Source organism: Lathamus discolor, chromosome 2 (genome assembly GCF_037157495.1).
Source record: "Lathamus discolor isolate bLatDis1 chromosome 2, bLatDis1.hap1, whole genome shotgun sequence".
NCBI lineage: Eukaryota > Metazoa > Chordata > Aves > Psittaciformes > Psittacidae > Lathamus > Lathamus discolor.
Window position 1 is genome coordinate 65669008 of NC_088885.1, and position 25346 is coordinate 65694353.

At 39.8% G+C, this 25346-nt stretch overlaps 1 protein-coding gene across 8 annotated transcripts in view; it reads left to right on the forward strand.

Annotated features, from left to right (window-relative positions):
• Positions 1 to 25346, forward strand: part of KIF13A (kinesin family member 13A) — a 108446-nt gene that overhangs the window by 81780 nt on the left and 1320 nt on the right. For 2 of the 8 annotated variants that reach the window (XM_065667258.1, XM_065667261.1), the window contains 22 exons: positions 1943 to 2105; positions 2773 to 2913; positions 4185 to 4334; positions 4756 to 4920; positions 5147 to 5320; positions 5865 to 6016; positions 6138 to 6270; positions 6388 to 6534; positions 7482 to 7520; positions 8826 to 8925; positions 9018 to 9144; positions 10170 to 10225; positions 11474 to 11598; positions 12635 to 12811; positions 14094 to 14186; positions 15028 to 15180; positions 15586 to 15663; positions 16189 to 16236; positions 16677 to 16788; positions 17720 to 17871; positions 18357 to 18461; positions 22708 to 23803. In XM_065667258.1, coding sequence (XP_065523330.1) covers positions 1943 to 2105; positions 2773 to 2913; positions 4185 to 4334; positions 4756 to 4920; positions 5147 to 5320; positions 5865 to 6016; positions 6138 to 6270; positions 6388 to 6534; positions 7482 to 7520; positions 8826 to 8925; positions 9018 to 9144; positions 10170 to 10225; positions 11474 to 11598; positions 12635 to 12811; positions 14094 to 14186; positions 15028 to 15180; positions 15586 to 15663; positions 16189 to 16236; positions 16677 to 16788; positions 17720 to 17871; positions 18357 to 18461; positions 22708 to 23803 — 3686 coding nt within the window. Of the gene's footprint in view, positions 1 to 1942; positions 2106 to 2772; positions 2914 to 4184; positions 4335 to 4755; positions 4921 to 5146; positions 5321 to 5864; positions 6017 to 6137; positions 6271 to 6387; positions 6535 to 7481; positions 7521 to 8825; positions 8926 to 9017; positions 9145 to 10169; positions 10226 to 11473; positions 11599 to 12634; positions 12812 to 14093; positions 14187 to 15027; positions 15181 to 15585; positions 15664 to 16188; positions 16237 to 16676; positions 16789 to 17719; positions 17872 to 18356; positions 18462 to 22707; positions 23804 to 25346 lie in introns of those variants that run through there. The other 6 variants (XM_065667265.1, XM_065667264.1, XM_065667259.1 and 3 more) reach the window with 6 other exon arrangements.

A 25346-nucleotide genomic window follows, 5' to 3' on the forward strand; every position in this document is an offset into this window, starting at 1 on the left:
AACAGTTTTTTTACTTAAGTTTCTGGAAGGGTGCTGGCACAGCTGTACGTAAAATGCCGTAACTGTAGTGAGAACTGCCCATAGTAATTGGTTGAGTTACTCATAAGTCTTCCTTATAGTCTTAAACTATTCCTTTTTAGAAAATCTAGCTAAGATTGGTGTGGGAGTCTCACCGCAAAACTCATCGGATGACAGTGTCCTGTATCATGGAAGGGGAACTGATTGTAGCTGAGTCCTATGGATCTTACAGCACTTGAAGATCAAAGCTGTTTCTCAGGCTAGGCAGCTGTCTTGCAGTGGTTGCTGGTGTAATGCACTCAATATTAAGTACTATTTACTGACTAATTCTTGACTCTACCTTTGTTTTCTGGATGAATCCAAAATTATAGCTGTCTGTAGAATGTGTCAGTCCCATAGTCTGGAATTGCTCATTTAATCTTGATGGCCTGGATAACAGAAGCAAGAGGCAGTGGGAAAGGTATTTCGCTTATAATGCCAGGAGTAAATATGGAAGTGGACTAAAAATCTGCTCATAATAGCAGTTATTTCAGATCCAGCAAAACCCACACTGTTGCAAACTTAGGCCAGATAGGGGGAGCAAAACAAAGCTGCATGTTTTAGCATGTTGAAGACACTAAAATTCAGGGCTGCTTGCTAACACTGCTGGTCATTTACCACTTTGGCATGGTATCAGTGAACCAGCAGAGTGCGATTTGAATTACCCAGGCTGCTCTTGGAGATACTTGGAAAAAAGATAAACAATCAAGCAGAATTCTGTTTGGGACAGAAAGGCACATTAACAGTTGTTTGTGGTTGGTACTATAAAGACACACAAAAGGTCTAAGCTTACATGAATTAAGACAAATAAGCGAATTTTGCCTGTATTCACAGCAAGACCTGTGAGTTTATTTGGTCCTCCTAGGCTTCCCATAGTGTGTTCTGTAGATACAAGAAGTTTATTTCCACAAAATGTACTGTATTTCAGTAGGACTTTACTCAGAAAAGCTAAAAAGTCATACAAGGGAGTTTAGGTCACCAAAATATCTCAAGCTTGATCATGAGTTTTATGAAGATGATGAGACACAGTAAGTGCCGTTGGGATTACAAAGAAAGGCAGAAAGGGGGCTTTGCATTTGCTCAGAGAATAATCATGATACTTTTAAGAGGCAAATTAATGATGAGAATTGCAGGTGAGAGTGTATCTTAGTATCGCAGGTGGAGGTATAGTATGTGTCATAGCAGGTTTGCCAGCTGGTATGTTAGAACAGATTTGCTCAGACAGGACTTAGAAACCTCTTTGGAATTTCTCCAGAGACTAGTAACTGTTCAGAGTGCAAAAGCTTTAACCTGTGCTCCTTCATCTGTTACTTGAAAAGTACTTTGGGTGTATAGGACTTAAATAATCTTAATGGGTACACTTGAGATGGCTTAAGTATATGCAGGGAGCTCTGGGGGTCTGTTGCAGTGCAGACCTCACTGAGATGTAAAGCTGTGGCCTTCAGTGATTGCACGTTCCAACATCACGATCTGAGGGAAAGCAGATTTTATCAAGATGAAGTCTCACATGTTGGGACTGGTAGTTTCTGTGGAACAGGACTCCAGATTAAAGACAGACAGCTGCAATTATGTTGTTTCTGGAAAATTAGAAATGTCCTTGGGGCTTCTAACAAACCATCACTGTAACAGCTTCCATAGAGCTGTACCCTTTTATTTGGGCATTACTGTGCTAGACTCACCTCAACAGTCATATGTTTGTTTAATGTGATCACTGCTTTTCTTCAATAACATTGTCTGACACTGTTTCATGTTTGCTGACATAGTTCTATACAGCATTTCTTCTTAAGCTTGCTTCAGAAAAGTCTTTGTTAGCACCTCTATTTGCAGCTTTCCAATAATAGAAATAGGTTTCTGTGTATTTTTCATGTTACCTACTGCACCACAGGGATGAATTGTTTCGACAGAGCCTGGCTAAACTTCGAGAGCAGATTGTAAAAGCAAATACACTGGTGAGAGAAGCAAACTTCTTAGCAGAAGAAATGAGTAAGCTAACAGATTATCAAGTAACACTTCAGATCCCTGCTGAAAACCTCAGTGCCAACAAGAAGGTAATGACAACAAAGAATCCTGGAAAATGTAATTTTATGGCTGCTCTAAGATATGCAGATGTATATAACAGTCATCTAACTTGGGGCCATCACATGCTGCTTTTGTTAGATTATGCATAGGCAAAATATATGAGAGCTGCCTGACTTTAATATATTAAAGTGAATAATTGGAAGTGAAAATGGGAACAGAGCACTAAATATGGCTCTTCCTGTTCTTTCAAGTGTATGATCACCATATGTACATGCGGTCACAATTGTCAACAGACATTTGTGCTCTGTTGCTGTAAAACCTGTGTTTTAGTTATGCTTGCAAAAATTACTGGGTTTTGTTAGATACCTGCAGTTTTTTTGTCTTAAGGCTTTTCTAGTTGTAGTTCTGCTGTAAACACAATGATAGCAATTAGGCTAAAATACTTGTCATAAGTGATTTTATTGAGAGTTCCTGTGTGAATAGTAATTGTCTGACAAGGACAAAGAGGTCTGGATCCTCAGGAGTGTATAGGGTATGCTATGTTTGAGGACAGAGATAGTATGGCTGGCATGCAGAGAGAAGCCAGATTTTCGGCATTTTATTCCATTTTAGGAATGCGGTTTGAGAGAAGAGTTAAGCTACTTACATCCACCTTTCCTGCAGTGATTGGTTTGGGTTTTTTTTTGTCTGATTTAGAGGGGTGCAATAGTAAGTGAGCCGGCTATTCAAGTGAGAAGAAAAGGCAAAGGTACTCAAGTGTGGACTATTGAGAAACTAGAGAACAAATTGATTGACATGAGAGACGTCTATCAAGAGTGGAAGGAAAAAATTCCTGAGGTATTGTCTATATTTTCTGAAAGGGATCAGACATTTAGTTTTCTTTTAACCCTTTTTAATATGTTGTACGTTTTAGTGGGGTAGAACTTAATCTTAAAATGTGAAATATTCTGTAATTTTGTTTGTATGTCCCCCAGTATTAAAGCAGGGAAGAGATCAATTGAAGATACCTAGTCTACATCAGTATCTCCATCCAAACTAAGTGGCATTTCCAGAGAATTCTAAGCAGCGTGTTAGCCTCAGCAAATTAATGTAAGACTTGTCAAAAGCTTGCTTGTTTAGTGGCAAGAGATAAAATGAGATTTGGCGTTCCAGAAGATGTCCTCTAAGTATCCAGGTAGAAGTGCACAGGAATTATATCTTGCTGTCTTGTGGCTGATGAGGAGCACCTAAATTACTTGTATCGAGAGTCATTCTCAAGTATGTTTGAACAGCTGTTGTGCCTTTGTTACATGCCTTGGACGGGACAGTGGGAGTCTCTAAAATCATAACACAGGGGAGGTCAAGCACTTCATCTGTGCCCATTGAAGACAACGATGATTTTGCTGCTGATTTTAGTAAGAACTGATAGCACATCCTTTGAATTGTCTGCCTGAACCAGGATCGCCCTTGCCATGACCTATGTCATCCATAATGCATGTGTTCTATGTGCTACATAGAAACACGTAGGTCAAATGCATGTGTTGAAGGTGGAGAAGGGAAGGAGCTAATAAGCCACTGAAGAATGCATAGGGTGCTAGGAATCTGCATGATTTCTTTGTGGCTGTGTATGACGTACTTGCATAGAAAGCGCTGCAGATGTGAGCTCTATGAGAGCCTTAAGAACACTTACAGGCCTAAGTGGGAGTCATCCTGCACCTTCCCTTTTGCCCTTGTAGTGGTATTCAGCAGCCAGACCAGCTGTTCAACTTGGGGGTAATTTGTCCTCTCATTTAAAAAGTGTAAGCGGAGCAGGAAAGTAAGGTGAAAGTTACTGAAATCAGTGGCTACTCTGCTTGCTCATGATAAAATCTGCTTTGTCTTGACATCACTAAAAAATGTAGGTCATCGTACTCCTGTCATTATAAAGAAAGGATTGTATAATGGCTCATCTCAAATATTTCATTTCAGACATGATACGCTTCTATTCTCCTTCTAATTCTGTAATAGGAAGGAACAGAAATGATCAGTAGTGACTTAATTTTTGTGCCATGATCTTATACCATGCGGTTATTTTGGTTTGTATTCTCATGCTTACAGTTTCTGACATAATGTTACGATCCTTCAAACAGATCAGGAAGCTGATTGGCAAAAGAGGTGATCCTTTTTACGAAGCGCAGGAGAACCACAATTTAATTGGCGTGGCCAACGTGTTTCTGGAGTGCCTTTTCTACGATGTTAAGCTGCAGTATGCTGTGCCCATCATCAGCCAGCAGGGAGAGGTGAGTGGATGGTGGGCTGGGCCTATCTCTGTGGGCACCCTCTGTGCTGGGAGACTTTATACTTGTAAGCAAGTGACGCTTACTGCCTTCTTTCCCAGTGAATAAGTGTTTTACAAATTGCTGTGTGTGTTCTCTGTTTAATTGCTTACAATTTGCCCAGCTGGTAGAATGAAATGTAGGTAACTGAGCAAAACCTGGCATATTAAGGTTCTGAAGTACAGTATACCTTTTCTGTTGTGCATGAATTAAGATGTTCAGTAGTTATGAACGTAAGTATTTTATTCCTTTCTTCTCTTTTGCCGTGGTTACTTTGGTGATTGAGGCAGTTCTGTTTCTGCACACCTCCTAGAGTTAGATATCTACCATCTTAATGTCTTAGAAGTCCCTTGTGCACAGGTTCTCAATATTTGTCTTGCCTTAGGTTGCAGGACGGTTGCATGTTGAAGTAATGCGAGTCACTGGGTCTGTCCCAGAACGGGTAGTAGAAGGAGATGACTCATCGGAGAACTCCAGTGAGAGTGGGAGTCTGGAAGTCATGGACAACAATGGAGAAATTATTCACAGAGCAAAAAAGCTCTCCTGCAGGGTAAGTGAGAACACATGATGAAGTTAACAGTTTCAGGCCTTTGGAACTATGTAGTCAGTCCAGTGTAGTACTAAGCAATGTAAGCTGTTGCTTGCTTAAAATTCTCTAAAGAGAAAAGAGACTTCTTGGCTGTTGGTACTTTTGGTTTGCATATTTAGTTTTTGAACAATTTGCCATTGAAGAAGAAACAGTCATATATATGACAACATCTGTTTTGTCTCCTCAGGTAAAAATAAAAGAAGCAACTGGACTGCCGCCTAATCTCTCCAACTTTGTTTTTTGTCAATATACGTTTTGGGATCAATGTGAGTCAACAGTAGCAGCACCAGTGGTAGATCCAGATGTGCCTTCACCTCAGAGTAAAGATGCTCATTTTACAGTGACCTTCTCTCACTGCAAGGTAACTATTATTGTGAAGTAGTGTTACCAAGAGGATGATGTATTTGAGACAAGCTATTTAGAATCTGGGCCTTGTTTTGCTGTGGGAAGAAGGAGGGAATCAAATCATGTGACTAATGACTTTTGACTATACTTTGGAATGCCATCGTATTTTGCTTCATCACTTCTTCAAAATCTAGCAAAATGAAAAAAATCTTTTAAATAGTGGTCTTTTAAATTCAGGTGTCATCTCTAATGTGTGGCAAAAATTACAGTTTCTATAATGACATCTTATTATATACTTGCTCGGTAAGCTCCATAACTTAAAGATCATTGGAGCTGTGTTGTTTTGTGGAAGTTTTCAAAGGATAAAACAGGGTATGCAGAAGCATGAATTTTGCTGAGGTGTATTTCACAGCTTTCTTGACTAGAGTCAAGCTTTATGATCCAAACTGTATTGTCTTACCATGCAGGAGTTAGTTGTTTGGTGCGTCCTTGCAAGGTAGGTGAGAAGATAAAATCATTTCATTTGATTGGATGTGATTTGTTTTTTTTTTTATTGTCAGGACTATGTGGTGAATGTCACAGAGGAGTTCTTGGAGTTCATTTCAGAAGGAGCTCTTGCTATTGAGGTGTGGGGTCACAGATGTACTGGCAATGGCAGCTCTGTTTGGGAAGTTGATTCTCTTCATGCTAAAACTAGGACACTGAGAGACAGGTACAAAAAAAGTTACCCATGAATGCTTCCATCAGCTTTTCTAAAAGCTTTCTAATACTTGTGGTGCACACAGTATAATTTGATGAGGCAACCATTAGTTTTTGTGGGGATATCGTTTTAGGTGGAATGAAGTAACTCGAAGAATAGAAATGTGGATTTCCATACAAGAATTGAATGAGATGGGAGAATATACTGCAGTTGAGCTCCATCAGGCAAAAGATGTTAACACAGGGGGAATTTTCCAGCTTAGGCAGGTATGTATCTTTTCCCCGTCTTCTTACTCATGCTTAAAATTGATTCTTCATTTTATTCTTAGTGTACCTCTGTTTCTCTCTCTTTCTTTCTTTCTATCTCTCAATTACCTGTTCCAGGGTCATTCGCGCAGAGTTCAGGTGACTGTGAAACCTGTACAACATTCGGGAACACTGCCTCTCATGGTAGAAGCAGTTCTTTCAGTCTCTATAGGTGGTGTGACTGCCAGGTCAACCAAACTGCAAAGGGGCTTGGACAGCTACCAGGTAAGAGTGTTACTTTTTCAATTCCAAAAGGGACTTTAGCACACTGGTACATGATGTTTTGCAGTTTTACACATATTTGAGGCTCATACTTAAAATGTGAGCGTAAGACACTAAGTCTCCTTCTTTTTCCTGCTTATAGCTGGGCGTATAACTGCTAAAGTACTGAGTGTGCTATTTGAATATATATAAGCAAGAGGAATATGTATTTTTACCTTTATGAGTACAGGTGATTAATTTTAGATTCCTAATGCCATTAGTTTCCCTCCTTTACAAGGATGGTGAAAAATGAGGAGGAGAAAAGCAGGAAAAGAAATGTAAATTAGTAGAAAAAAGGTCCTGTAGTCAGATATTATTTACCTTTTCAAGAAGACTGAGTTATTTGATCAGAATCAAAAAGAGCCATCATTCAATGTGAAAGGGCTATTTCATGTAGCAGAAATAGTCCCTAAGGAATATAAATGACTTCATTTATATGAAAGCTGATACTGGACAAATTCATATAGGAATTAAAGCATGATGTTAACAGTGATGACAAAGAACAAGTGGAATAGGCTACCACAGGAAGCAAGGTGCCTTCTGTCATAAATGTTACATTCAGAACCACAAGTAATTATAACCTTAAAGACAGATGAAACTGTAAAACTTGAAGATTGATGGTGTGTTTGCTCAGTCCTGTTCCTGGCACTGTATTCTGGCGGGGAGAGATTACTTTTTTTTTTTTATTAAATGTATTCACTAACACTCAAATCATGGCTGAGCTGCTATATCTTGTAATGAAAAAAGTATCTGTTTCTACTTGTTAGTAAAACTGTGAGTGTTGTAATTTTAACATTTTCTAAGTTTGTGGCAGAAGTGTTTGTATTCGTGTTTTGGGATATTTGTGTGAGTTTCTGATGAGAGAAATGCATGTTGTTTTGTGTTTTACAACGTTTATTTTCTCCTACCAGAAGGAGGAGGATGATGGTGGTGATATGGATAGTTACCAGGTATTGCTGCTGTTGCTGTCAATCCTGTGGCATGGGGCACAGCTAATGCTAATAGCCAGCAACTTTCAAATGAACAAGCATACGGAGCAAGCAAAAGCGGCTTTGAAATATATATGTGCTGTGCATTTAAGAGGCTACCTGGGCTATAAACACTGTTACTTCATTTTACCTTGTGACTTTATACTCTTGCAGTGTGCTCTCTTCTCTAGTACTTAGAAGTCAGCTCTCCTAACTGGCTACATGAATTCCTATGTGAATAAAAGCTTAGAAACTTTAATTTAGAATGAAAACAGTTTCCAGTGGCTATCATAGGGAAAACAACAGCCACCTGCAGCTGCTGGCATCTTTCCCAACCAAATTATACAGCAAAGGCTTTTTGTTTGCTTTCTAAAGAAAACATCATAACCTTTTAAGTTGTGCAGTTTTCTGAAATGCTTGTGGGAGAGAAAGGGGAAGATGGCAGCAAGGAGAATACAGACACTTTAGTGAAGCGATTCTTTTTTTTATCTAAAAACCAAACATTGAGCCTGTTTTTTTTGCGTGCCTGTGTTTTTTTGTGTGACAATACTAGACAGTCGCAGTTTATACAGTATAACAGAATACTCACCTAAGAGGTGACAAAGGGCAGAAGAGGAAATGCCTAAAAAAATGAAACACATTTCAGACTTATTTCTAGTGCAGCCTTATGAGAATAAAACCAGTTAGGTGAGAATGCTGACATCCCTTCAGATAATGTTTTAGGTTTTACATCAATCTCAAAAACACCAAGGTACTAACTTCTTGCGGGCTGTTTATGCGCTTCCTGACATATCACAGAGAAGAACGAACCAGATTTTCTGTGATACCACAAAGCATGATTGCATGATGGGTTGTGTTTGCATGAGAAATCTTTTTTAATTGCACTGATGGCAGCTGCTAGCAATGGAATTTTGTGCAGGTTTGAGGGTGTACTGACCTGTCTAATCTTCAGGAGAACTTATGATCAGCTGATGATACCTGTTTTTTCCTATTCCATATGCTATGAAAAAGGTTGATTGCCATACCTGTGAGTAATTAGCCTGTGGTGTATAATTCTGTTCAGCAACTGAGACAGTCACAATTTCCTTTCCTTCTTTTGGAATTTGAGATTTGAAAGCAAATACGCTTCCATTCGTGGGTGATGAGGTACTTAATCAGTGTGCATGTCATTTGGGGTGAAGAAAGTTTTCTGCATCATGCAAGCTTTCAAATATAAATTGATGAAATTCACTGCCCTTTAATCTTAACGATGTAGTCTAATAACTTTCTTTTTTCCTTCCATTTTAGGAAGAAGATTTAAACTGTGTGCGAGAAAGGTGGTCTGATGCATTGATAAAACGGAGAGAATACTTAGATGAGCAGATTCAAAAGATCAGCAATAAACAAGGTTTGAAGCTTAAAAGTTCCTGTCACAAGTCCTTTATTCCCTATACCACGAAACATGTATCTCATATTTAACAGTAATCTCTTTCTCTGTAGAAAAATCTGAGGATGATCTAGAACGGGAAGCCCGGCTGGTCGAACAGTGGGTAGGGCTGACAGAAGAGAGGAACGCGGTATTTGTTCCAGCACCAGGCAGTGGAATTCCCGGTGCCCCTGCAAATTGGTATGTTCACAGAAACCATGGGAATGGTTAGTTTTCTGCACATGAACAATACATCTGAGAAGGTAAAAATCTCAGGATGTTTTAGAGCTCCCCATGTTTTTCTATAATACTACAAATTATGCTCAGCTGGAAGAAGGCTGGAAGAAGGCCAGGTGCTGGTTCAACTGTAAAAAAAGGTTTGCTTAGTTAACAGAGTACATAAAGTAGCTTTGAGATAGCTTGAGGTAAAACACTGTTATAATAGTACTTCATAATTTTACAAAAAAATCTGAGGAAGTTATCCTGTAGTTTGACTCCTTTCAGAAAAGGAGGGGTTCAAAAATGGATGGTAGACCCCATGATAATTTCATTGTTAAGGAGTGGGAGGGGAAGAAATTCTGATTTCAAAAGATGTGTTCTCTTCTGTTTCATTTGAATTTCTAATGTATTTCTCTTAATTTCATTTAAATTTGTGTTTTAACTAAGATCATTGGAAATGACATGCAAAAATGAGGAACGCAATACATTAGATTTGGGAAAGTGTGGACAAGAAATACAGCTCTAACCAAGTGTACACTGATGATTCTGATAATATCTAATATCTCCTCTTCATTGGATAAATGATGTAGTGATACTCTTTCCTTGCCATTTTTTCCTGTTATCCAATTGAACTGAGCTGTGGTGATATATCTAAAAGTGTATTTATTGAATTAAAGTTGTTTGAAAGTCTGTTAACATTTATGAATGAGATGACTACAACCAGTTAACTTTATAAGAAACAGAACAGGATGTTTAAAACTGTCATACTCACAGCAACTGAAATGTGCTGTGCGGTTTGAATCAAGTTTTGGCAAAGCACTATGTTCAGCTTCAAGTGTAGATAAACAAAATATTGTCTGCAACATAGGCATTCAGATTAGTCATCAAAATGTTGACAGCTGTAGTCATTGATTACAGTTAATGAATCTTGCATGGAGATCTGTTTGCCCAAATTAGCTTAGGCATGAATTTGCCTTCCTTCTTCCCAGCAGTTTGTTTTGTTTCAGGATTCCACCTGCAGGAATGGAAACACATATACCTGTCCTCTTCCTTGATTTGAACGGTATGTTGTAACAGCAGATTAAGAAAGCTGGGGCCGGGGGGGGGGGGGGTTAGGGAATTAATAAATGGAAGAATGAATCTGAAATGTATGAAACCAAACAAGCAATGGCACTGTCTAATATGGCTTGTAAAATGCTTTTTAATCCTGGTTCTGTATATTGGATTAATCATGTACAACTATTTTAAACCAAAGATAAAAAATGGGGAACATGTGAGTAAAGTATAGCCTATACAACAGAAAATTGTGTAAGAGAGCAAGTTTAATTTAAATCAAGCAGCAGATAAGAAAATCCTGTGAACATTTTGATGCACAAATCCACATGTCATTAAAGCACTGATTGAGAATCTCCCAGTGCTTTCAGACCTCCTTCTACTGAGGTGTCTGTAGAGTCTTAAACAGCTGTTTTAATGAAGAGTGTGTTAGCATTTTGTTAGAGAATCTAAATGTTCTCCCTTTGGAGGTATTTAGTTTTGCATGTGAGAAAACTATTGATATGTGTTCTTAAGACACAGATACGCACTGTAAGCAGCAAGAGACTAGAGTATGCATGACATCTAAGGACTGTTTAGGAAGCAAGGCTGTAAATATAAACTTGAGGCATAAATCAAAGGAGGATCCACAAGTCTTGTCACATCCAGCGCTGCAGTGAGGGATACCAGATGTGTTTATGTAGGCAACACATGAATACCTGCTTTAGAAGCTGCTTTTGGAAGATTATGTACACTCTTTCCTTCATCTGTGCTTACAAGGAATGTTTTTATTTGGGGTTTTTTTTCATTATCAACAGAGATTAACAGACAGAAGATCAAATAGGGTATTTAACTAGATTGATGGATCATTGCACAACTTGTTTTTGTTTAGCTTTTAACCTAATGTAGCCAGAACTGCTATTCTTGTTTTAAAGATTTCCTGAGACATCAGAAGTGATTTAACTAAGAGATGCGCTGATTAGGCTGACAGGTGGATAAACCGAAGTTTTCTGGCTGAGCACGTTAACATTATGAATACCTAGAAATAGTTTTGAATTCAGTTTAGGTTACGTGAGAATGTGTTCTGCTGGGTCTTAGCCTGGTTTTACTTCCCTTCTTTTGTATGCTGAAGTAGTATTAAAAGTACTGCATAATAATAATATTAATCAGGATTAGATGTATTATGAAATATGGGTCGCACTTTATTACAACTTTGCCTCTATATATTAATATCCTTTGGTATAAAACTATGTCATTCTTTGCACATTTGTTTCATTAGCTGATGACCTCAGTGCCAATGAACAACTTATAGGTCCCCATGCATCAGGAGTTAACTCAATACTACCAAAGGAGCATGGGAGTCCATTCTTTTATCTGCCGATCATAAAACACAGTGATGATGAGGTAAATTGTTAGCAAGCCTCCTTCTTGACAACTGCAGCTTATGTTAATGATTTCTTTTCATGTTTTATTTTCTACTTGTATGTATTTAATCATTATTATTATCTTTCTGTCTTAGAAGTACCATCTGTATCTAGTACTGCCTTTATTTTCTGGCATATTTATTTAGAACTGAAGAGAGTATGACTTGTTAGCTCTTCTGCCTTAATTCAGAGGTGACAAGTCTTAGTTGCCCTTTGCAAAAGTATAATTCAGCTGCCTAACTCAAAATCCCTTTTTCTTCTTTCCTCACCCCTTCATCATTCCTCTTGAAGGCTCTTGATTCTTCAGAGAAAGCTACTTCATTTATTGTGCACACTAGGCAAAGCTTAGTACTAAAGTAAAGCCTTTTCGTTTGTAGTACACAATTACTTTTTTAAAATGTAAAGTTTGGTAACTGGTGGAAATGAATTGAGCTTAAACCCATTTTGGAGTTTCTTAACTCATTTCTTTCACATCGGATGCCAACTCAGGCCATTGCTTAAGAGAACCTTTCCAGAATAAATGGGATGCTGAAGCTGGGGAGGAGGGAGAGGGGAAAAAAATGGTGTTCTGCAGGATGGGAGCATGTTTGTTCTGTATTGGCCTCTTTAACCTAATCCAGCACAGATGGAAGATGTAACACTGAATTCTATTAAATTTTAGTACAGCTGCAGTAGGATTTGTATTCCTTCGTCCAGTCTTGCTTCTGCTTTCCTTTCTATCTCCAGCTGTGTGAAGAGTTGCTTTTGTGGTAGGGTTTGCACAGTGCAGAGATCGTGTTCATGATGGTGGTTTTCCACAATATCTTAATCCCTTTATTGTGCTGTTTCTGATAAATTCCTTACTATGAAAAGAAGATTTGACTCCACTTTGTTCAATGATGCTTATCAATGATGCTTCTATCTCTCATGAAAGAATTGTTCTGCTTCATATTAAATCATTGCAAATAAAATCCGTTGTTACAGTAGTCAAATCTTTGATTTCCCTTTTTTTCCTTGCACTTTGTTTTTCTGCGTAGGTTTCAGCCACTGCTGCCTGGGACTCTTCTGTCCACGATTCAGTGCATCTGAATAGGGTAACGCCTCAAAATGAGAGAATTTACTTAATAGTGAAGACTACTGTGCAGCTCAGCCATCCTGCTGCAATGGAACTGGTGTTACGCAAAAGGATTGCAGCCAATATTTATAACAAGCAGGTAGTAAGTTTATACATATTTTTAATTGCTATTTTTGTTTCACATCCTTAATTTTCGTAGCTACTTGCTTAATTTTGTATACGTTTGGTCCCTCCTGTTCTTATGACAGATTTTCATAGGCTGCATTGAAGCTGTACACTCCTTTGAACAGTCTTCAAGCTGATGAGTTTCAGAGTATAACAGGTGCTCCTTTTGTAACAAAGATTAAGTTTACCTTTTTGAATCTGCAGGTTGAAATGTTCTTTGATTCAGAGGAGTTTGCAGTAGTTTATCTAATACAGGGTCACTGTAACCACTCTATTCCTGAAAGCATCTCTGGGGCCTTTAAATGTTCCATGTAAACACAAATCTTTCTTTCTTTCTCTCTGCTACTTCCTCTGTTAATTACAAACTAGGCTTGTTTCCCGCCGCTACCCAAATGTGTATACTGTCTACCCCCTTTAACATGGTGCTTTTGGATAGGGTGCTTTCTTTGCCCATAAGAGTGGTTGCCATTCCCCTTGCTTTGCTGCTTTGTGGGTTTAGACAGTGAAGTGCTCGCTGAAATTATGTCCCTTTCTGTTTCCCAGATGATTTAGACCAAGAGTGTATTTGAGAATTGCTCCATGCTCTACAGTGCAGTGTGGGGGTAGAGCACAAATCAGTTGTAGTACTACTAAGAGGTTACTAAGCAGCTTTTTACATTTGGTGTATTATCCTTGGCCAATTTCATTTCTCTAAAAAAACCTTATTAGATGAAAGTTTAAGGTTTACAGTTGGTAGTGTAAGGCTAACTAACCTGATAGTGAAGCATGGTAAGCTTATGATTACAACAATGAAAACTCCGGTTACCATTTCAGTTATGGCTAGAAAGCAGAGTTACGCTTTGCTATTGCAAAAGGAATTTTCTACCTGTTTAACAGGTGGCTGGCATAATGAGAAATGATGGCGGAACAGTTGGACTTGATGATCTTAAAGGTCATTTGCAACCTAGCTGATTCTCTGATTCTGTGTTCTGTACATTAGAGACTTCTTACAGCTGCAGTTTTGGTGCTAAAAGTTACTACACTAGGATAGAGCATCAACGCAAAATAGGAAGAAACTGTTACTGATTGAACTTACTACCATTGTGTACTGAGCACAGGGCTGTAAAGAGTACTTAAAGGATCATTAATGCTAAAAAGGAACTTCATAAACCATAGTCTTTTTGTAGCAAAATAAGTCTTTGCGTTGTGACCTTTTATTTCTTAGGATGTCATAAATAATCATTATCAACAATAACTGAAAATTACTTTGTTTTTAGAGTTTTACCCAGAGCCTGAAAAGGAGGATATCCTTGAAAAACATATATTATGCCTGTGGAGTGACATATGAAATAGTATCCAATATACCAAAGGTAAATTATACTATATTTCTCTGGCAAATTCACTGAAAGGAACAGAATAACCTACTGCAGTGGGTGATACCGATTGGGAAGTAAATGTCCTGCTTTGCTGATATGAGGCAGCTTGCCAAAGTGTATATACTAGAGTGCAGTGTTGAGATCATGTTTATCTTTAAACAGTTGAAAACTGTGGGGATTTTGTTTTCTTTTCTACTGTGTTTAGCTGTGTTCTTGTAGTAGAGCTGGTTTTGAAATCACATTTGTGTCTACAGGGAAAATATAGAGGGTATTCAGAGGAGTCTCCAGGTCAGTGAAAACAGAATAGCTGGGAAAATGAATTTGCAGGAATATAAACTGCTTTATATAAGAAAATCTCATAGAAATTTTAAATGTACTATACTATTTATTTTAAAGGCAATCAACCTGGACAAATGGAAGCACAAATAATCTTGTCACCATGTGATGGTTACTTTTGTGCAGTAGCACTGTAGGGAAATCACACATCATATCTGAGATTTGGGAAGGAAGTTGCGTTTACTTGCATATGAAGTTTTCATTAGTTAATCCTTAACATAGGTGATTTCAGGTTATATATGCATTATTCCTAGAAGTACATTGACTACAGCAAATATACAAAACTTCTCCTAAACATGACCTCTTCTTACTTCAGCATCATTTACATGTGTATTGAAAAGACTTGGATCATTGATTATAACTAGGATTACTGATTAAGTTAACAATTATAGATTTAAATTAATTTCTAGATCAAGGTGGCCTAAAGATGTGAATCAATACCTTAAAAACAATAGGCTTTAATTATTAAAAAACTTCAGTAGTGTAACTTGTAATTTAGGCTACAGAAGAAATTGAGGATCGCGAGACTTTGGCGCTGATGGCAGCAAGGAGTGAGAATGAGGGCACATCCGATGGGGAAACGTACATCGAAAAATACACACGTGGTGTGCTGCAAGTGGAGAACATTCTGAGCCTCGAAAGACTAAGACAGGCAAGGAAAAGTCACTTCATGCACCTTTTGAACAGGATTATGAGAATTCAAGTAGAGATGATTGATCTGTTAGAAATGTGAAGTGTTTCTCGGGTTTTAGTTTGGTTTTTTTCCTAGGGAATATTGGGTGGATAAATGTAAGACTAAGTTACTTCTGTGAAATACTGAATTCCGGTAGCGGTGGGTCTAATACCTAGCAGTGGTGTAGTACTCAGAACCTGAACAGGCAAAAGCCAGACAATGAATTTCTGATAGATTGTGGTGGTTGTGTGTGCAAATTAAGATTTGTAGATGCAACCCCTGTTTGCTGTTGACAGCCCCACTGGAAAAACTTTCTGTCCTACTTGCTCATTTCTTATGAGGAAACTGTGACATTCATTTTAGTGTGTTCTCTTCTTTACGCAGGCAGTCACAGTCAAAGAGGCACTCTCCACCAAAGTGAGAAACATCCGTAGAAGCATCAGCACTCCAAATGTCCACAATGTAAGAACTCTTTATCCTCTGGTAAATTAGTACTAATGGGGCGGGGGGTGCTGTTTGTGTGCTGATGTGATGCTTGCACAGTGTAATAAGGTAATGGTTATTCTGACTTGGGACTAACCAGCCTGTAGGAAAGTTGTCATGAATGGAAATTTGGAGTTGCTCGAAGCCTCTCCCCACAGCGATCCATCCTAGGAGGTAACAAAGTTGACAGGGAAGTGTTGGGGTTGGCTGGAACTCTTCTTTTAGGAGGGTATTTGGTTTGGAAGTAGTTTAGGATGACAGCTGTCTTGATGCCCTCACTTTTACTTCCAAGTCCCTTTAACTTTTTTCATAGTATAAGGTATAGTTTCCACTTTGTGTTTATTTTCTGTGTTCTCCTATCACCCACTCATACAGCACAAACATAGCTGTCCTTACAAATAATCTTATCTGAAAAGAGATAACAGAAAAGCTGTTTCCTCAAGGCATTATATTTTATAAAGAAAAGGTGGCCATTTTGTCATTCTGCCTGTTGGTGTTCTGTAGGTATCCTGTAGCCGACTAGATCTTTCTGCCTGTGATGAAGATGAAAAGGTATGTGCATGTGACAACAAAAGGCGTACATTCTCAGATTATTTTTTGTCCTCCTCTTTGAAACGTATTTGAAAATTGAAAAAATAGGAAAAGGGTGTTTTTAATGGTGTGTTTACATGTCTTCAAAATGCTGCACTAGTTACGTGTTGTTTTGAGTTAAACCTCCTTGTCCTTCTTTGCTCTTAGAATTGTAGAAACTCATATGTAAGGGGGAAGGTATAGCAAAACTTATTATACTTCACTGAAAATCTAATTAGCTTCCAAACAGTGCATTTATGTGAGACAGGGAAATTGTGTTAAGTCAATAACTTGATATTTCTTCGAGGGGTTTTGGTGGGGGGGTGTTGGCTTTGGGGTTTTAACCTGCCTTTGAGTTTACCTGGTAATTTTTCTGTGTTTGCCTCTACCATCATGCATATTTATGTATTTTTGTTTCTCAGGGTTGGTCTGAAAGTCACCTAGATATATCTGACTGTTGTTCCAGTTATCAAGATGTATCATGCTATGGTACTTTACCCAGGGAGTCACCTCGCAGGAGTAAAGATGGCAGTGGTGAGACTTCAAAGCGTATATATAATGACAGTGTTTGTGGGGGTTTTAATTGCTGCATTAAACTGAAAATTAAATTCCCAGTGATCTTTTCCTACTAAATGCATTATCCAGCTTCTTGCTTTAGCAGGTAAGCATAATCTGGAAGTAGAGTGAAAGGGAGAAATATATCAAGACATCCAGGAAAGGATGGGAAGTTGGGGGTATCCAAAAATACAAGAGGAGAGCAGAAGAATGAGCTAAATATGAATCAAAACAGTAGATTAGGGGGAGGGGCTCTGTGTGTGAAGGGGGAAGAAAAAGGAGCTGCTGTTGTTTTGTGAATTTGAAAATTAAGATGCTCTTGTCAAAGTGTGGAGGGTCCTTTTGCAGGTTCTTTATGTGATTTGGATATTTGCTCTGCTGTGTCAGTGTGTCACAGGTGCCTTGTCTTCTTCAGGTCAATTGATCAGGCAATACAGATAGAGATACTGCTGCAATAAAGTGGGGCTGAGAGTTCATTCATTGCTTCCTTGCCTGTAATTTCCTTTTGATCATCCTGGGCTTGCAGAATTGCTGTCTTGGTTCCAGGGCAGAACTGCAGTGGGCTGGGGTCAGGAAACAAAGAGCTGTCAGTTCCAGTTTCAAAGACATTTCCTACTGTTTTTATGATGGAGATGAAAACGAGAAATAGTGGAGCCTCAGAAAGGAGGGTGCAGACACTGCTACTCTTTGCTCTCCTTCTGTTCCCAGATTTCTCAGCAGGTCATAATCTCCCCTCACTTGAGCTCTAGGTTCTCTAATGCTTGGGCCAGTGACTGAATACTAAAATACTGACGTTTTCCTGTAGCAGCAACTTGCCAAAAGCATGGCTTAACCTTCAGTTGTTTTGAACTATGCTCCTGCATTTAAGATATGAAGAACTGAAATACAATATTATTGCTTTTTTACCTAGGTGTTGTAGCGGAGAATTCCCATGCTTTAATGGCCAGCCCTTTTAAAGCATTTTCTCCTCAGCCACCAAAGTTTTTCAAACCCTTAATGCCAGTGAAAGAGGAACATAAAAGGAAGACCCCCCTTGAAAGCCGACCTCTGCTTAGTCAAGAGGTAATCTTTGAAAACCACCTGCTTTTTTAAAGGAGATTGAGTGGTTTTGTGTGCTTGGCAAATCATTTGCAGCATGCATCTGTTATAATAGAATTTTGTAATTCCCTGGTGAAATTAATTACACTGTTCTTTCTATGTGTGGGGTGGGTTTTCACGTCTTGGTAAGTATTCTGCTTTACAGGGTACTTGTATTTTAAATTAATAGTAACCTGCATTTTTCCAGCAAGATGTTGTCGGTGTGTTTCTTCATAGATAAAACATAATCCTGTGAAAGTGTTCTAGGGTGGCTGTAATGCTGACTTTTATTCCTCGACCTAAAACACTGTTGGGAGGGGTGCATGACTTTCTCTACCTATTAACTTGAATTTTGATGTATGTATGGCCAGCATGGGTGTTTCACTTTCATCATGTCTTAATGCCTCTCTAACTTGCATGCATTTAGTGTTGTGGTTTGTGTGATGTGTTGTGTGCCTTAACCTTTGCAGAGCATGCCTTCACCTCAGGTGCATTGTGCTAGCTGTGTTGTGCCTTCAGGAAGTAATGCCAGCAGCATGCCTGTAGAAAGCAATAGCATACATGAGGAAAAGATTGTAAGTTTTGAACCAGTTTCTGTTATGAGACCTGGTGGTGGGCTTAGGGCCATTTGGTGGTGGGCTTAATGCTACTGCAGCAGAAAAATTGTGTAATGTGGATGTAATCACTTGTGATTGATTGAAACTAAGGGTTATAATGAACAGTTGCTTGCCTGGCTTGCAAATGCAATCTGTCCTTGGAACTAACTTGACTGGGGTTTTTGCATTTTGTGTTTGGTTGGTTGTTTTCTAATGGTTCTTTTCATTTAAAACTGGTAGGTGATTTGTCTCATGGGATGGGTGGAAAAGGGGCTGCTTTAGTTCTTACAGGGCACAAACAATCAAGTAAAGGGTGGTTTAGTGAACCATGTTATCACTCTAATATACTTTGTATGTTACCCAGATTTTGTGACTATACCCCAGAGTAAATGGAATGATCCCATTTGGTGTAAGTAACCATGCATTTAGGTGTGGGGACACTATAAAAAGCTTCTCATAATAAGATTGCCGCTCTAAATTAACCTGCAGCCTGTCTTCATCATAATTCAGGCAGTGAATTGAGGTGGAGGGCTTTTATTTTAATCTTCAGCTGCCAAATCCTTTTCTTATTGCTGCTTCAACAAAAGGTTTCCATCATTTCTGCTGTATCATGGACTCTGTTTTGGGGCTGTGGAACATGGCTGTAAATACTTGCTTTAATCAGAGCTTTAGATCTAAACTCCAGAAACTTCTAAGCATTTCCCCTAAGTATTCTAGGCCTCTTTTACCATAAAGTGCTAGAGATGGATTCTTCATATTTTACAGTTATTTTTATTCCTCCCATATAGCAAAGCCATTAAAATATCTGTCTGCATTTCTAATGCTGTTTTGTAGGTTGTTGCACAAAAGTATCCTGTATATATTTGAAGCTTGGCTGCTGGTTCTGGGTAGCAGCTGTTTTCTTCTCAGTCATGTTAGTTTCCCATAAGGTAGTTGACATACTGACTCACACTGAGTCACTGCTACAAATAGCATTGAAGATATTTGGAAGACAAAATCTTCTGGTGGGGTGAAAAACATCCCTTGGAAACTAAATTGTTAGGAAAATTTCCTTGACAACTTTGGGCAGTTTTAATCCCTTGAGTGAAAACAGGGTCCCACCCCATGCACGCCTGGAATTAACCCAGGCATTTGGGTGTACTGCTTTCCAGAGATAAGCAAATGCTTTCAGAACTGGAAAAGGGCAACGTCCTGTACCAGGCTTTTCCAATTAGAATGAAACTAATTCAGTGTAAACCTAGTGCAGCCAACAGGGCCCTGGAAAGAGCTGTTCTTTCAGTTCTCAGCTGCTTGCCTCTACCCTTGCATTGACTTCTCCCTTGTATCAACTGAACTTTCTGTTCTGTTGCATAGGAGGTCAGATCAAGGGAGCTGATCCATCCAGCTGATGGCTGTGCTACCATGGAATTATATGTCATTTGGATCTACTCCCTGTCTGGTCATAGGTCCCCTGTACCTGTGGGTACGAAGGAGGCAGGCAAGAACTAACAGCAGCTCTTGGAAAGAAGTTGAGATGGCTACTTTGCATAGCCCTGCCAGCTTCTGGTGTTGGGTCCACCAGATGGTGGTTTCTGGGGCCTTCTATCACTTTAAGGAAGCCTTTGTAAAATGTAGGCTTCCCAGGCTACCCTGTGTTTTTCTGAACTGGAGCAAATCTATGTTTTAACTAGGCAGGAGGATGCATTTCACACGTTTGGATGAATAGTGCTCTCAGAACGAATTCAGAGATTACACCAGGGCAGCATCACAGCTCCACATGAAGCTTCAGCCATCAGCTCCTCTCTGATCCAAAGTGAAGTTTTCACATTATTAATCAATACTGTAAATTCTCATGCCAAGGTACAGAGCCTCATGATCCTAGTTAATCACTGGCTGATTGGTGTCACTTTAGGTGTAATGCTTACTTGCATCTTTGAAGCATGTAAAAACTGCAGTAGAAGTAAAGCAACTAAATACAGGAAGCTAATATTAACTATTAATGTTAATGTTCTGCATCTAAGTAGGCATAAGAATGATATTTGGACTTTTTCTTGTGATTCTCTGAGATCTGTTCTTAACTTTTCATGAATGTTGAAAACACATCTGTCAAAGGAAGGGAAAAAAAAAGGCAGTTAGCAAAACATATTTTTATTCAATTGGCCTGAAATAGAGCATTCAGCCTAAAATTTCAGACAGTACTTCCACATGCATATTATATTGCAGCTATTTCAAAACAGCACCATGACAAGAGGGCATGTTCCATATAATATGCGAGTACAGTGGAATATGTCTAGTGGGAGGTGTCCCTGCCCATGGGAAGGGGGTTGGAACTAGGTGATCTTAAGGCCCTTTCTAACCCAAACCATTCTATGTTTCTATGTTTAGTGGTGGGCTTGGAACTTTTAGGTTAACAGTTGGACTATATGATTTTAGAGGTCAAAGTCTTGTATCTGGAGGGAAGTGGGGAGGGCAATAATGCCAGGCACCAGTACCTGTTGGGAGCTTATGGGCTGGAGAGCAGCTTTGCCAAGGTGTACCTTGGGGTCCTTCTGGACAACAAGCTGGCCATGAGCCAGCAATGCACCCTTACAGCAAAGGCAGCCAACAGTATACTGGACATCGCCACCAGATTGAAGGAGGTGATACTTGCTCTTTACTACCACTAGTGAGGCTGTATCTGGATTATTGTGTCTGGTTCTGGGCTCCCCAGTACAATAAATATACTGTATAGTATAGAAACATACTGTATGTATAGAAATATATATGAAGGAAAGAGCCCTTACAGGGTCTCCCTTCATATTCATGCTTATCTTGTTAGGTGGTCAGTTAGCTCCATAGGATACCTTCAGTAGGCTGAATTAGTCTAAGTCATGGGGGAAAAAAAATTTATGACATGTGGCATTAAAAATAGGGAATTACTGAAGTGAGTCCAGCAAAGGACCACAAAGATAATTAATGGCTTGGAACATCTGATGTGAGGATAGGCTGGGGGGGAGATCGGACTGCTCACCCTTTAGGACACCAGGCTCAGGGCCATCTTATCAGTGCATAAAAACACATGGTAGGAGGAAATGAAGACAAAGCGGACTCTTTTCAGTAGTGCCCAGTGGCAGATGAGACAAGGGACACAAAGCACACAAGTTCCCATCTGAACTTTAAGTACTTTAGCGATTTTCATTTTTTTCTTTTTAAATACTATTCTTTCTAGTAGAAATTTGCCATAAACTAACCGGTTTTAATATATATGTGTGTGTGCATAGATATATGTGTGTGTGTATACACGTTTATATGTGCATATATCTGTATACATAAATACATAATACTTATATGAGAGATGAAGTACTTAAAAACCCATCCATGTGGAGTCCTAGCTGCAGTATTTTATATGGGGGGTGCAGCCCAACCATGTTGCTGGGTTTTTTCACAGCTGCATCTTGACAGGCTGAAGTCTTCAGCTTCAGATGGACTCTGTGAAAGCCACTCCTGTGAGCTGGTCGCAGTGCATTGCTGCTTGTTATCAAAGGGAAATTCAGGGAGGTACTTCCAGATCCTGCCAGGTTGATTAGTGTCACTTATTTCCATCCAAACATGTACCTATAAGTGCACAAATGCTTCACTGAAAGTTTCCTGTAGTATTTGATCCTTTTGGCTTCGTTTTCAACCATGGTGAATGTCTATATGAATGGCTGTTACACCATTGTTCAGCTATAATAGCTGGAGGGTAATCAAAATTATTTAGTCTCACTGGTCTCAGATTAATAGAAAACCCATTGTGCAGGATAGTTTTTAATAATCAGTATTGCAGTGGTGACTCTGTAAGGGCTCTTCCCTTCATATTCATGCTTATCTTGTTAGGTGGTCAGTTAGCTCCATAGAATATCTCCAATAGGCTGAATTAGTCTAAATCATGGGGGGGGGGGGGCATATTTATAACATGTGGCTTTAAAAAACTGTGCATGATGAAAATACATAAACATGCACCTTTTCCTGAGCTTTCCTTATGCCAAAGCTTACCGCTCTGTATTTCTGAACTGTTTAGAATATATTTCCTAAAAACCCCATAGTGTAGACAGGGTGTGTTCCCAGCAGCTCTTTGAGAACTGCCTTCCATTCTTCAACTAAAGAATATTAAAGGAATACATTTCTGCCTGTTCAGAAAGGAAAAGAAATCAAGGAAGGTTAGTCTATTTTGGAAACTTTACTGTCCTACATTCCTAATCCCGTGAAACTCTCTTGTCTCCTGCAGGACTCCGAGGAGGAGGACACTGAGTTGGAGGCCATAAATAAGAAGCTAAGTCCACAAAGTTTTCAAAATTTCCGGCCTTATGTCCCGGAGGAGTTTGCTGACTTCAGTGTTTACAATGCTAGCCTGGAGAACAGGGAATGGTTTTCTCCTAAATCAGACTTCATGAGTTCACGAGTTCTTGAGAAAGAGGTATCCCGCAGCCCCACCACTAGCAGTATTACTAGTGGCTACTTTTCCCACAGTGCCTCTAATGCTACTCTGTCTGACATGCTTGTTCCCTGTAGTGATAGCACAGACCAGCTAGCCAGTCACACGAAGGAGCTGGACTCTAATGATCCCTCAGGATCATCTCTTGCACATGATTTAAGATCTTCCTCTAACAAGGAATGTCAAGAGTCAGAAAAGGAGCTAGTGAGAGAAAAGTTACCTGTGTCACCACTGAAAGAAAACAGTGCCTTAACGGAACAAGTACCACTGTCCCTCAGTGCCACTGACAGAGACTCTCAGCAGCTCCCCAGAGCTGGATCATTCTCAGCGTTAAGTTCCTCAGATAGCAAAAATACTTGTACAATTGAGTTTTCAGCGCGTGAAGCAACAGTTGAGCACGTGATGGACGTTCTGGAAGATCACTCCTTTACGGAGTTCATGGGCGTTGAAGATGGGAAGGACTTTGACCATTCGACAGCCCTACAGTCAGGTTCCCTTGTGTCTTCTAATGGCATGAGCTGTTCAGACCTACCCCGAGGCACTAACGAGGAGCAGAGCATGGGCCAGCTGAGCTCCATGGCAGGAGCAGTGGGCAACCGGCACGCAGCTGTAGTGGAGAGCCCTCTTTGTTCTGTACTGGTAAAAGAGACTTCAGAGCGTGAGACTTACGCTGGTGCTTCTATAGACGATTTTATTGGGAAGGACCACGTGGATGGTTCTGATGGTGAAGAAGGTGCTTCTGCAGATCAAGCCCATGCCTTGCCTAGCTGGGTGGCTGTGGGTGAGCAAGTCTGTGTTGGAAGTAATAAAATGGGCACGGTGAGATACGTTGGAACGGTGGATTTTTCAGCTGGAATCTGGGTTGGAGTTGAACTAAATGTTCAGCTGGGTAAGACTAAATAGGTTCTGGATTATCAATGCAGCTAGCATGATCTGTTTTTAATGTACTACCATCATATGCTGTTCAGTCCTGGGAAGTGCCTCCATTTCCATATAAGCTTGGTATCTGATACACCCCATTCTAGACGGTTTTTTTAGAGGGGTGCTTGGCTTAGTTTTGAACTATCTTAAAGCCCTCTTGGGCTCTCATGTTATGCAGAATAATGTTTTTGCATGTTGTGGCAGTTCCCATTGGTACCCAGCTATTTTTATAGGTCAGAAAAACAAGCAAAGCCTAAAACTGGTAGATCTGTTTTTCAAATCAACATGCATGTCTATGGGCAGTACTAACAATGGCCATTGCTTGTCAAACAGGTTTGCTCTTTGTGGCTTTCAGAGACTTATAGATTTTTTTCCCCCCACTGGGGAAGGTTTTCAATTACAGAGCACAGGTTTACTTTAACTCCAGGTCAGTGGGGTCAGAAAAGGTGAGTGCTCTGCAAGTGTTTAGAGACTCCCACAGAAATGCTTCAAATCTTTTAAAAAGATGTTATGTTTTTAGTAGTTTAATAGATACTAACACTGATACTAAAAGTTTCTCTGGCAGTGAAGTTTTAGGCCTTCCAAGGAATTGGTTTTGAGGATAGTTTATTTAGTAAAATGAACAAACATCTGATTTTTTTTTTAAACTTTGTTAGTTAGCAAAGCAGTATTTGGGGAAATCATCTTTTTGGTCACATTTGAGGCTTCCTTTCCAGGTTTTGTTCTCCCTAGCGTATGGTATGCATCTGGCGTCATTATTCAGCATTAACAGTCTTGACTGTGTGACAGATGCCAGCATGGCTTCACTAAGGGGAAATCCTGCCTGACCAATTTGGTGGCCTTCTATGATGGGGGTACAGAACTGATGGACAGGGGTAGAGCAGTTGATGTCATCTGCCTGGACTTGTGCAAAGTGTTCGACACTGTCCCACACAACATCCTTCTCTCTAAATTGGAGAGACATCAATTTGATGGATGGACCACTCGGTGGATAAAGAACTGGCTGGATGGCTGCATGCAAAGAGTTGCAGTCAATGGCTCAATGTCCAGCTGGAGACCAGTAATGAGTGGTGTCCCTCAGGGATTGGTGTTCGGACCGGCCTTGTTCAACATCTTTGTCGCTGACATGGACAGTGGGATTGAGTGCGCCCTCAGCAAGTTTGCCGATGACACCAAGCTGTGTGGTTCAGTTGATATGCTGGAGGGAAGGGATGCCATCCAGAGGGACCTCAACATGCTTGTGAGGTGGGCTGATGCCAACCTGATGAAGTTTTAACCATGACAAATGCAAGGTCCTACACCTGGGTCAGAGGAATCCCAGGCACAGCTACAGACTGGGCAAAGAAGAGATTCAGAGCAGCCCTGCAGAGAAGGGCTTGGGGGTGTTGGTTGATGAGAAACTTAACATGAGCCAGTAGTGTGTGCTCGCAGCCCAGAAAGCCAACCGTATCCTGGGCTTGCATCAAGAGCAGCGTGACCAGCAGGTCACAGGAGGTGATCCTGCCCCTCTA